A 13,342-nucleotide genomic window follows, 5' to 3' on the forward strand; every position below is an offset into this window, starting at 1 on the left:
TGTTGGACTGTAGGAGGCAACCAGAGAACTTGAGAAGGAAACCCACATAATGGAGAACGTTAAACTCCTCACGGATGCACTGGCCTGTGCAGCAGCGCAACCCCAATTTGATAATGATTGATGATGATTCCTGGAAATGCATGTGGTCAAGTGTTTCTTATCCTCCTTTAAAAACGACGTTCATGGACATGCCATGGTTAATCAGGAATCAGGAACACTTTATTTGTCATTTAATTTCACGTACTTTAGTTTCGTTTCACGTATGCAAGTACGTGAAAGGAAACGAAATATTCTGTCCCTGAGCCTGCAGCAGTGCAACACAAAGACATAAACACATATCTAAAAACTACAAAAACACATATATCATACTTGGTAAAAAAAATCATTGTCCGAGAGAACAAACGCCAGGATGACTGTTGGAACTGCCGGTCTGCATGGGCTAGCAGTTAGCTTAGCCTGCCCTGCTTTCGCATCCTGTCAGACCACCCTCGGTGTTCCCTCCTTACGCGCAGCTCCAGTCAGGGCCGTGGTCCCAATGCCAGCTCGCCCAGCCAGACACCTTCGACACACCTCCCCGCACTCCACATGTTGACACTAAAAACACAGTCAAGGCTAGGCGAGGCCGCCGCCAGACCGCCCTCGGTGTTATCGGAACTGCCGGTCTCCGTGGGCTAGCAGTTAGCTTAGCCTGCCCCGCTTTCACATGCTGTCAGACCGCCCTCAGTGTTTCCTCTTCGGGCACAGCTCCGGGCAGGGCTGTGGTCCCAAGGCCCACAGGGCGCAGCAGGCCAAGCTCTCCCAGACATCAAATGAAGACGTGGACAGACGTTGACAAAGACACTGCATAGACGGTACTGGGTGAGGCCACCGCAAACGTAAATTCGTGCCCCCATCTTCCCACACCGGTACTGGGTGAGGCCTGTAGGTAGACGATCGGTATACCCTAGGCGATCTGTATACCCTTGGGGTCTCAGTCCTGTTGTGTCTTCACGTTATTAATAGCATTACAATATTATTATTATTATTGTTATTATTAGTATTAATAATTATTAGTAGTATTATACTATTAATGTGCCGTTGGCTACCACTACTACTACTACTACTACTACTACTACTTTGCCGCCAATGTGACAGTTTAAACAAAGGCAACAACCGTTCAAAGTAGGCTGGAAGGACCATTTAACCGACTGACCAATAGAATTGCTTCGTAACAACTTCCGACTTCCGGGGTATACGGCTCGTCAAGGGCAGGGGTCCCCAACCACCGGGCTACGGACCGGCACCGGGCCGCAAAGCATTTGCTACCGGGCCGTAAGGAATATGATATACAATATTAAAATAAAAGCCCGAGCCAGCGGCTGGACCGTGTAATGCCATAGGGCTTTTAATTTGAAACGGATATTTGAAGCGTGTACGATGACGTAATTTGACTTAGTTACCATTGGTCTGCCGAAATGCCATTCACGTGGCATTCGGCAGCCCAATGGTAACTAACTTCATAGCTCAGAGACGCGCTCGGTCAGCTCGCTGCTAGCACTAGTTAGCCACCCTGAGTACCGGTGAGAAACCAACGTCGCTTGAGAGTTTCTCCGGAAGAGGTAGGGGAGATCAAAGGTCGAATGACTATGATAACGCAGAGACAGCAGAGGACGCGACAGCAAAAAGAAAAGAAAAGAAAGCTTCCTTCAGAAGGACATACGACGAGTCGTACCTAAAATACGGTTTTATTGCGACCGGTGACTCGCATGTTCCGAGCCCCCTGTGTGTGATCTGTGGAGACGTGCTGTCTGACGAGGCAGGGAAGCCCTAAAAACTGCTTCGGCACTTTGAGTCCAAGCACCCTGCACTTGAAGACAAACCCGCGGAGTTCTCTGAGCGAAAACAACGCGAGCAAGCGAGACATAAGCAAGTGCTGAGAGCCACCACCTCTACAAACGCTGCTGCTCTGAGACCGTCGTACTTAGCGGCTAGTTGTGTTGCTAAGGCTAAGAAGCTAAGAATTGATACTGCCTGCTGCCAAGGACATGTACCGTGAACTGTTGAGGGCAGCTGCAGCTAACAAGGGGGCAAAGGTTCCTCTTTCAGCTACCACAGGAGAATTGGTGAAATTGGTGAGCTGCGATGTTGTTATATGTATGTTATGTTAATGCGAGGAAAATATGCGCTGTGTGTTTAATATCCAAACGTTACTTTAAATATTATGATACTACTGACTTATAAACCCAACCTATATTCCGGTCATTATCCCACCCCCCGTCCGTCAGAATATTGTCAATATAGTAACGTTCATGGATAAGTAGACACGTCTTTGACTAATGGGTCTGACCCTTTAGTCGAGCGGTTAGCGGCGTCTCCCGCGGTACAGTCTATACGGGTTCGCGTCCCGGCCGCGGCAGTTCCTGTGGTTGCCCCCCGAATTCGCTACAATATTAAACCGGCCCGCGGTGCAAAAAAAAAAAGAAGGTTGGGGACCCCTCGTCTAGGGTATACCGATCGTCTACCTACAAGGCCACTGCAAACGTTAATTTGCGTCGTTATCTGTCTGATAGTGTCAGGTGTCAGACATCTCTCTTGGGTTATATTAACATCCTTACAGCCATTGAGGTTAAGTTCCATTTGGTTAACTCAGATGATAAGTCACTGAACATCACCCAAATACAACAACACTGTTCCCTGGCCGAGCACGGAGGATGGAAATAAAGAATTAACAGCAGCGTCAACATGGTCTACAAAGTATATAAAGGAAAACAAATTGACAGACTTTTTAATCAGACGATTCTGTGTCCAGAGCTGAGGGGACAGCTGCATAGATGATGGATTTGGAAATGCTTGCAAGTGTTAAACATGACTGATCTGGGCTTCTGTGCCGTTTTAAGATATTTGCTGTCAAGGGCCCGATCTGCTGTGTCATTTACACACTCTGACTGACTTTCATCATGCACACGAACAGGTTTTCCTCAAGCCTATCATACATTCTCATAGAAAATATACTCAGTATTTCTCATTGTCTTTATGCATGCTCAGTAATCCATGTAAGAAAATCAAAGAAATTTGAATCAGTTCATCTGGACACAGCGATTGAGAGAAACATTTCGTCACTCATCTAAGTGACCTCTTCAGTCTCAACTGACTGCAGGGATCCCCACCCTTATAAACAATACAGTTGTGTAACGACTGAAACCAACGATCAATTTCATATGCAAATAGGCGTGACCATTAACTAGAGTTACAATGGCCATGTGTACTATTCACATAGGATTGGAGAATGTTTGCAATCACAACAATGTACGATGTATTTTTCCATTGTGTGTGTGTTTTTGTGTGCATGCATGTGAGTGAAATTGCAAGAGAGATGTACAGATAGATTCACTAATTCTGTAAGAGGCTACATGTATTTTTGATATACCCTTGCAAAGTTAAGGCAGAGCAACATCAGTATACTAGGAAGAAAAACAGCCCATGCTAGGATATTTAGCTCTTATCTTTAACGGATTGGTTTCTTCTGCCGCTGACGTCCCCCAGGCTTCTCTTGCCTCCCTCCACCGTCCTTGAAAAGCTTGCTATGTTTCTGTGGTACTGTGCCAGACACAGCCGGCTAGCCCCCTATGGCTGGCCGCCAATGGGAGCTGAAACCAAGCATCTGGAGCATGTAGATGTGCTTTTACACTGTTATCCGCTCCACCCACAATGCTAACACCTTCAGTCTATCGCTCTCTCTCTCACGCTCCCTTTTTTGCCCCTCCCCCTTAAACTCCTTCTTGAAAACAGCAGGCTATTTTTGGACCATGGGCGGCAAGGCCTGACCCCTCAATCACTCAAACAATGTTCTGTCCTCTAGAAAATGGTGCACATGGAGGCATGTATGGCTGAACAGCTGTCTGGAGAAACACGAGATCGTGGGCGTTTCACATAAATCTCTCTTCAATTTGCACTACTGTTTCCCAATGTTTGCACATGCAAATAAATGCACCTGTATAAATATACATATATTTATATCAAACCCACGGCCGCGTCTTTATTTTGATCATTCGGAGGCTCTGAAACCTTTGAGATGCGCCCATACAAAGTATAGTCCTCGCCAGAAGTAACTTATCAGATGCACTTGATCATTACGCCAGAGGGGAAATTGTTGAGGCCTAAATACTGCATCTAACAGGACACAGCAGTGTTCTTTCTTTGCAATTATACAAGATGTAGCTGCTATTTACTGATAAATAGAAGTCTACTCAGTTGCTGCTTCAGGGCCTGACTCTGAGAAAGGTTTTGTGAGTCCATTTAATGGAAAAACACTACCTTCTCATGACATCACACTTCAGCTTGCATGGGAAACTGTGTGTGTTTGTGTGTGTGTGTGTGTGTCTGTGTGTCTGTGTGTGTTAAGGAACCAGCTGAATTTGATCGTTCAGTAGATGGAAGGCATTTTTTTGTACTGTCATTTGACACAAGGACGAACACTATACTTTCATGCCCCCTCATTTCCTATTCCTGTTTGGCGTGGGTGTGGCGCTCCTCCCCTGTCTGCTTTCACACCTGTTTTCCATCAGCCTCTTCATCTCTGCAGTATAAGAACCCCAGCTTTTCAACCACACATCACCAGATCGGTACTTAAGCTGCTTGGGTAGCAAACCCTTCAGGCCTCACTGATCTTTAGAGATTTCTCCTGGTGTTTTTGCTCACCTGTTTTATGTGTTACCTGTTTGCAAACTGCCATCTCCTCTCTTGTGCCCAAGATCATCACTCACCTGCCTGCCTGCCTGTTCACCTTCCCCTCCGCTTGCTTGACGGCTCTACAGACTCACTGTCTCCAGCTACTCCAGCCCTTGCCCATCACTCCCCTTCAGCCTATCTAGCTTTGCCCAGCTTATCTCTCCTTAAACTCCCCTGCCCTCTGCCTCATACAGCCATCTCCACCATTCCCCTTTTGTCATCAATTTTTTTTCCATCAAATCCAACCTGCATGGGCGCAAGTCCATGAATACTGGGATGGCATCCAGTGCTTTATCTGTGCCCCCGTCCATAGGGTTAGTGGTTGTGTCAGGAAGGGCATCCAATGTAAAATTTTGCAAAATCAGTATGTGGATTCAGTCAAGGCCTGGGTTAACAACAACTTTTGGTGCTGTGCCCTCACAGGGTACCGATGGAAACAATAAAATCCACTGTGGCGACCCCTGAGAAATAGAGAACAAGTCAAAAAAAGAAGGCGACCCATCAATCTGTGTCTGCACTTGGGTCCGTTCTGTAAATCATAACATATACTGTAATATCAGCTACATATGTGGTTCAAATACATTTTGAATCTTTCAAAGATTTGACATTTTTGTTTGCCGATGTCAAGATTTAAGAAAGAAGAAAGCCACTTTATTTTGTCATTGTACAGGTTACAATGAATTTGTCTTCTGCATTTAACCCATCCTATTGTATAGTAGCAGTGGGCAGCTGCAGCGCCCAGGGACCAGCTTCAGTTCTTCTTTCCATTGTCTTGCTCAGGGGCACAGGCAGGAGTATTAACCCTAACATGCATGTCTTTTTGATGGTGGGAGGAAACCGGAGCCCCCGGAGGAAACCCACACAGACAGGGGGAGAACATGCAAACTCCACGCAGAAAGGACCTGGGACGACCTGGGGTTCGAACCCAGGACCTTCTTTCTGTAAGGCAACAGTGCAAACTACTGGGCCACCGTGCTGTTTGCTAAAGGTAGCAAGCAGTTGTCTCCGCTGTTTAGTCTTACCAATTAACTGTCTTCGTGGATAAGCAAATAGCTGGTTTAAAAAAGATAATTAATTGGGGCATAATAATAATAATACTATTACATTTATATAGCGGTTTTCTAGACACCCAAAGCATGTCACATAAGAACTGGACCGGCCATCCTTCCTGTCTGGGACAAACCAAGGACACCGAGGTCACCAGATAATGGCAACAGGGGCAATACAAAACATGGGATTTATCTGAATACATAGCAGTGCATTTTGAGTATTGTGCACCAGCATCTGTGGAAATACCCCTGAGAGTGCAGCATGGGGGCATTCTGTGCTGATGCATGACGGTAGCCTGTCAAAATCAGAAACTGTAGCCATATTGAAAACACACACACACACACACACACACACACACATTCTTTAACCTTATTTGAAACTTTTGCCTGATAGCGACCATTTTCTCTCTATTCATAACCTTTAATGTGAACCTCAGAATCACTTCTGAAGTAATGTGGCTTTGGCTTCTTATGTGATCGGAGATGAGGGGAAAGAGAAGAGCAGTAAACTCCATTTCCATTCTTCCATTCTATTGCAACTCTCATTATATAAAGTTAAGAAGCCTCATTCTCAGCGTTGTCGATTTTCTTTTTGTGCTCTTCGGTGGCTCCTTCGACAAAAGGCCTAATAGCTGAGACGGCTCTGTCTCTCTCCGCTCAGCCTCGGTCCCTGGAGTCTCTCTCTCTCTCTCTCTCTCTCTCTCTCTCTCTCTCTCTCTCTCTCTCTCTCTCTCTCTCTCTCTCTCTCTCTCTCTCTCTCTCTCTCTCTCTCTCTCTCTCTCTCTCTCTCTCTCTCTCTCTCTCTCTCTCTCTCTCTCTCTCTCTCTCTCTCTCTCTCTCTCTCTCTCTCTCTCTCTCTCTCTGTCCTCACTGGTGTTATCTTCCTGTGTTGAATAAGAGCTAACACCAGGATGAAATAGACACACGCAACCATTACCGTACGCTGTCGTGGCTGCAAAGAATGGCCCAGGTCACATTATATGCATGTAATTAAAGGTCTGTCACAGACATTTCAAAGTGATTTAAGAGTATCAGTCCTCGTTTTGAGCGAGAGAGAAGGGTTCGTGGAGACAATTTATTTTCTCTGAAGTGCTTTTAGAAAGTAGAAGGTTACAGAAGAAGCAATTCACAGATGACATTTGGTGGTGAGTCAAGCTGCATCAAATTATTCTCTGTTGCTGTTGTTGACCTTTTTAATACTTCGGGCAAAGCTTGTAAATCCTGATAAAGATGTATAACAAATGCACCTTGAAACGTGGCGACCTGCTTCACTTTTTGTGTACAGACGAGCGTAGGCTAGAGCATTTTGCATGGCGCCTTTTTCAGCAAACGCTTTAAATGAGGCGTGAAGGGACTCTCATTGTTGGAAAAACACTCAAATATGGGACTTGCCACAAACATGCCCACGTCTTACAAATGATCAACATCCAGTCCTCCGAAAAGCTCGAGTTGAGATGTTAAATGTGTTTTTTTTTTGTTTTGTTTTTTAAAATTTACCGCAGCGCTGCGTTCAGTCCATGGACGGACGATACTTGTGATTTTACAGTCCATTGGAATAATGAGCCCTTGCTGCGGAGTGGCCTGCTAAGTGTTTGCTTTGGGATTAGTTGGTTTAGGTCCGATCATGATCTTGAAAATGAACACGATGGCTGGTTGCCGGAGAAAGAGAAACCGGAGAAGCATGCATAAGTTTGAGGACCGGCAGTGGAAGTAGCGACAAAAACAAAAGCGAGAAAGGGTGTGGAAAAGCAATGAAACCATGCGGAAAGCAATGTGGAAAAATCTGAGGGAGGGAAAAGGGAAATTATTGAGAGAAAGTGAAAAGATGGGTGGAAATGGTTGGTGCAGAATGGGACAATTAGGGCCCTACAACAGGTGAGACCAGAGAGTGGTCAGTACAGTTCAGTTCAGCACTACTGTGTTAATGTTCATCTGTCTGTGTGACCATCCAGTGGTCAGGATTTGATCATCAGTAATTATGATGAAATACCCTCGCTTACGATTTATCATAAAATCATCGACTAAAACCTTTGGGCAGCTCAACATTGCTTGCCATGAATACATACGGCATGTCACTCAAATTAGTCTGTGACTTTTGCCCTTAAGCTAATGCCTGATGTATAGTTTTATCTTGTAATTAAATTAAGTTTCCTTTATTAATCCACTTTGGGAAATTCAGTTACTGCAAATTAACCCATCCTAGCTGTGATCTGTGTAGCTAGGAGCGGTGGGCTGCTGTCTTCATGCTACACCCGGGGACCAACTCCAGTTCTTTTCCCATTGCCTTGCTCAGGGGCACAGACAGGCGTATTAACCCTAACACGCATGTTTCTTTTGATTGGGGGGAAAACCGGAGCACCCAGAGAAAGCCCACCACAGACACGGGGAGAACATGCAAACGCCACACCCACACACAGGACGACCTGGGATGACCCCCAAGGTTGGACAACCCCGGGGTTCGAACCCAGGACCTTCTTGCTGTGAGGTGACAGCGCTAACCACTGGGCCACCATGCCACCCATAATAAGGATAAAAGATAATAAGGATAAAACTAATGTTTCTCGTTTCTTCTGCCTCGATACCTGCACTTAACATCTTATCTGCACCCCATGTTGAGTCTGCAGTATCAGTTGATGGACCCTTTTGATTCATTTATTCATTGTTCTTTTCTCAGATCCAGGTGAGTGATACTTGGCAGCCAAAAGGCTTTTTTTCATGCCATGACCCCAAAACCCAGTAGTTAATACAGGGTTCATGTGATAAATAATATGCAGTTAGGAGGCATTCTTTCTTTGGATTTTTTGCCCCTTTTTCTTCTCAGTTGTACTTGGCCAATTGTTCCACCCCCTCTGCCGATCAGGGGAGGACTGCAGACTACCACATGCCTCCTCCGATACATGTGGAGTCACCAGCTGCTTCTTTTCACCTGACAGTGGGAGGATCACGCTGTTCACCCCAGTTCCCCCTCCTTCCCGAACAGGCACCCTGGCTGACCAGAGGAGGCGCTAGTGCAGCGACAAGGACATGTACCCACATCCAGCTTCCCACCCGTAGACATGGCCAATTGTGTCTGTAAGGACACCTGACCAAGCCGGAGGTAACACGGGGATTCGAACTGCCGATCCCCATCTTGGTAGGCAACGGCATAGACCGCTAAGCTACCCAAACGCCCTGGATCACGTTCTGTTAATGCGATTCTCTGCACGTTCTTTCAAAATCAGGACCGCAGCCCAATGAACTATTTACACTCGCGTGGATTGAAGCCTGTGGGAATGTTGCGCCGAGCAAAACTATGAGTGCAACACCACTCGGTGCTAGCTCATCCTAGCAGGATTTTTCATTTCGACTTGCAAGCGGCCTTTTCCTTTAAAGAGACTTCATCGCACAAAATGTGATGCATCACAATGTGGCCGTACCCCGATAACACATCAAAAACATCATTCCAGTTTTCAGGGAGTAAGCTCTCTCTCCATCAGTACAGTATCCCTTCAGGCTCCAGCAATACATATCTCTTCATGCTGGGCGGCAGCGGCAGCTGTTCAACAGTTGTGTGGCAAAGCCCTCCCAGCTTTGCACGGATGGTGCACCTGGCCAGGTGGAGGAGGCTGCGAGGTGTGTTGGTGCAAACGGCAAAGACGGAGTCATAAAACTCTTCGTGTCGCTGTAGAGACAGACAACGCTGAGGTCAGGGATGCACCACTACAGTTCGATTCATCGTGTACCGTTTCAGCTTTCCTACTCCATGTACAAAGTAAGGGCTAAGAATAGATATTTTTAGTTTGATTTTTCAGTAAAGGAGTAGCAGTGCTCATATCCATCAATCCGTCAGTAATAAGGAAATATAAATACGTGAGTGCTTTGCACGTCAAATGTCAGAGTTGGACATTTACCTTGTAGCAGTCATCAGGGATGGCAGTGCTCCATTTCTTTGTAGGTTTTAGACGTTCATATGAGTTGACCATAATTTCTACTACTTTCGGGAAGTTATGGCAAACCTGTAACACCTGTGCAATGCAACACAATAAGAGGTTAACAAGAACTTTCTGCTTTAATCATCTTAATACATGCAATTGTAGATAACTAATAGATAACATTTACAGAAGTTCCCATTTCATCTAGCTCGGGATTGAACCGGAGAGCTCCGAGCTCGGAGAATGGGATTAATGTTGAACTGTCTTCTCTTGTTTTGTTTTGGGGGTTTTTTTGGGGGGGGGGAGGTTTCATCCCCCCCCCTTTTTTTCTCCCCAATTGTACCTGACTACTCACCCCGCTCTCTGAGCCATCCCGGTCACTGCTCCACCCCTTCTCCCCTCTGCTGATCGGGGGGGGGGGGGCTGCAGACTACCACATGCCTCCTCCGATACATGTGGAGTCGCCAACCCCTTCTTTTCACCAGACAGTGAGGAGTTTCGCCAGGGGGACATAGCACATGGGAGGATCACGCTATTCCCCCCAGTTCCCCCTCCCCCCTGAACAGGCACCCTTGCCGACCAGAGGAGGCACTAGTGCAGCAACCAGGACACATACCCACATCCAGCTTCCCACCCGCAGACACAGCCAATTGTGTCTGTAGGGACGCCCGACCAAGCTGGAGGTAACACAGCAATTCAGACTGGCAATCCCTGTGTTGGTAGGAAACGGAATAGACCGCTACGCTACCTGGATACTCCCGTCTTCTCTTGTTGTTTTAACCGGTTAACTGATAAAATAGTCAAGTGTGTGAAGTGAAACGGGTCCACAGTTGCAGTCCGCACCCATTCACACGAAGTTACCTTGTGGAACTGGGGTGGGTAGATCCGCGCCGCATTGTAGTTGAGCAGCAGCTGGTAGCACAACTCGGGGATGGCCATGGGTCTCACGTCAGTCACCTTGAGGAGATACTGGATGGGGGCGCAGCCGTTGATGTCCATGGCCCGCGTGTCTGCCCCAGCCTCCAGCAGCATCTGCATCAGGATGTGGTCACAGTTCCAGGCCGCCTTGTGAAGAGCTGTCTTATGGTCCTCTTCTCGGAGGTTTGGGTCTGGAACAAATGGCTTTCATAGGAGCAAATTATTGGTGGAACCAAATCTGCACAGTTTTAAAGTTTTAACCCAAAAACTTGTGTCTGGTAAACATGCAGACATATTCTGTGCATCCTGTAGAGGCTGTAAGTGTGCTATAACTGAGACAAAAAAAAGATGTGATGCAGCAGGTCTCTCATTCAGGGTAGACCATTCATTTATTGAACTAAAAGTTAAAAATGGGAGTTCTCGTTCTCCAAAGTCTTACCTGCTTTGTGGTCCAGCAGGATACGACAGACAAGGTGGTGATCTTGGCTATAGATTTGCTCCTTGGTTTCGAGAGCCCAGAAGGCCGCAGTGATGAGGGGTGTCTCCTGGCGAGAGTTGACTGCATTGACACAGGCACCGTGAGCGAGGTAGAGAGCGACCAGCTCCGGAACGCCGAATCTGGCTGCTGTGTGTAAGGGTGTGTCCTCATCGTTGTTGTGACTGGGCATGTTCACTTTTGCACCTGCCAGGAAATAAAGAAGGGAGTTTTGAAAAAGGAAAACAAGGACACTGATACTGGATCAACATTGGTAACTGCAAATATGCCTAGAATTGACCGCACATTTTCAGCTGAATTGCTAACATTATATATTACATCATATCCTGTTTGGCAATTGACATTGTAAAATAGAACATTTTTCACAAAAGACTAATTTGTTTGAGGACATTAAATGGGATAAAGCACGTCTTATTTGTGCTCTGTATCGATGGCATTTCTGTGAAATCCTACCTCCAAACCGCCATGGGTAATACCAAGTGATAAACATGAGAGAGACTGCGAGAGAATGATGTGGGGGGCGCAGATGAAATAGATTTTGCTAATTTATTTACTAATGGGGATTATAATTTAGTTTAAAAAAGTAAAACCTATGACAACTTACAATAGCATACATTTTTAGATGCACTCACAAACATTTTTGGAGGGGGTGCAACTGCCCCCCCTCCTATCAAATCTACACAGGTAGTACAGCTAAATGTAGGTGAGTGAGTGGCTGAAGTAAGAGTTGATTTGCCGGCAAAAACAATAGTCTGTCCATTAATTCATCCCTCCAGCTTCAACCACGGATGGAGGAAGGACATCCAGCTGCCTCTCCTCCCTTCCACTTGCTTTCTGTTCTATTCTCCTACCCATCGTTCCCTTCCTCTCTCCATCCCACCCCTCTCTGCCCCTCTGACCTTGGAGGAGGAGTTGCCTGGCACACTCCACTGACTGGCTGCTGATACAGTAGTGGAGCGGTGTGTGTCCGCTCAGCGATATGCCGTTGACCTTCGCCCCGTGGGCCAATAACAACACCACACAGTCAGCGTGGGAGACCTCACAGGCCACGTGCAGCGGAGTCTTCCCATTTGGCATGCGGTTGACCGCTGCCCCTTTCTGTAGGAGCACCAACGCTGTCTCTAGAGCGTTGTACATCATACACACATGAATACCCATCGCCCAGGACGTCTCCAGTTTGTAGCCTGGTAACCAGTAACCTAGAGCAAAAAGGAAGAAAAGACTTTTAGACCAAGATTATACCAGGTCAAAATGATTGACAAGCAATGACACAGTCTGCATGATGTTGAAAATTCAAAGGATGGGTCAGGATGCTTTGTTGCTGTAATCCATTCAAGTTGGCTGCAAGTTGTACCGGCTGTCACCATATGACTGACCCGGCTCATGTCTTAAGTGGAGATTTAGCACCACTTAGTGTCTGAAATCCTGAGCTGCGCCTTTGCTTTTACTTTATGATGCGCTGAATTGAGTAATCCAAATGTCAATGTGCAGACGTTCCCTAACTCATCTGTATGAGATTGTAATCGCTCATAGCCTTGAATCCTTCTTTGTGGACTCCTCTCTTTCAGCTGTATGGGAATGGCACAACTTACTCATGCAAGCTCTGTCAGTATACCAACACAATGTTAGTTTTCACCTACGTGAACTCGTTCAAAGGTCGGGATGCTGACGGAAGTAACCATGACAACATTAGTTTTGAAGTACTCTTAGGATGCCCCAGTATGGAAGGCTGTTTTATCATTCAGTCATTTTAAGGCACCAGTCACTAAAAATTAGACAGTAGTACTTGTTTTTTAAACACTAGTCGCTGTTCTGACTGTCACTAGTCACTATTGTTAAGTCACTCGTTTCTAAAAATTAGACACTAGTTATATTCGAATAAGCACTAGTTACTAATTTGATTATGACTAGTCACTTTTCTTTTATTACTAACAGTTCAATAAACACTAGTTCTTTATTGTAATATTATTATAGTATCTTTTTTTTAACAACTAGTAACTTCACAATGGTGACTCGTGTTTAAAAAATAAGTCCTAGTGTTTGTTTTTAGTGACTAGTGCCTAAACAGCCCATAATCCCCCAGCTAAATGCAACCCACCATAAAAAAAGATGGCTGAGGTGATTGGGCACTAGTAACTAAAAATTAAACACCAGTATTTATATTTTTAAATACTAGTCACTATTCTGGCTGTCCCTTGTCACAGTTGTAAAGTTACTATAGCTGCTAAAAAAAATCAATACTAGAGTCTACGAATACTTGT

At 45.8% G+C, this 13,342-nt stretch overlaps 1 protein-coding gene across 1 annotated transcript in view; it reads right to left on the bottom strand.

The window, feature by feature from the left end:
* Positions 1-9,228: 9,228 nt before the first annotated feature.
* ppp1r9a (protein phosphatase 1, regulatory subunit 9A) overlaps positions 9,229-13,342 on the bottom strand; it is a 69,907-nt gene continuing 65,793 nt past the window's right edge. The window contains exons 21-25 of the mRNA XM_056297988.1: positions 11,981-12,280; positions 11,025-11,267; positions 10,529-10,776; positions 9,647-9,760; positions 9,229-9,417 (exon numbers count right to left, since the gene is read on the bottom strand). Coding sequence (XP_056153963.1) covers positions 9,229-9,417; positions 9,647-9,760; positions 10,529-10,776; positions 11,025-11,267; positions 11,981-12,280 — 1,094 coding nt within the window. The remainder of the gene's footprint in view (positions 9,418-9,646; positions 9,761-10,528; positions 10,777-11,024; positions 11,268-11,980; positions 12,281-13,342) is intronic.

Source organism: Lampris incognitus, chromosome 18 (genome assembly GCF_029633865.1).
Source record: "Lampris incognitus isolate fLamInc1 chromosome 18, fLamInc1.hap2, whole genome shotgun sequence".
NCBI classification, from domain to species: Eukaryota; Metazoa; Chordata; class Actinopteri; order Lampriformes; family Lampridae; genus Lampris; species Lampris incognitus.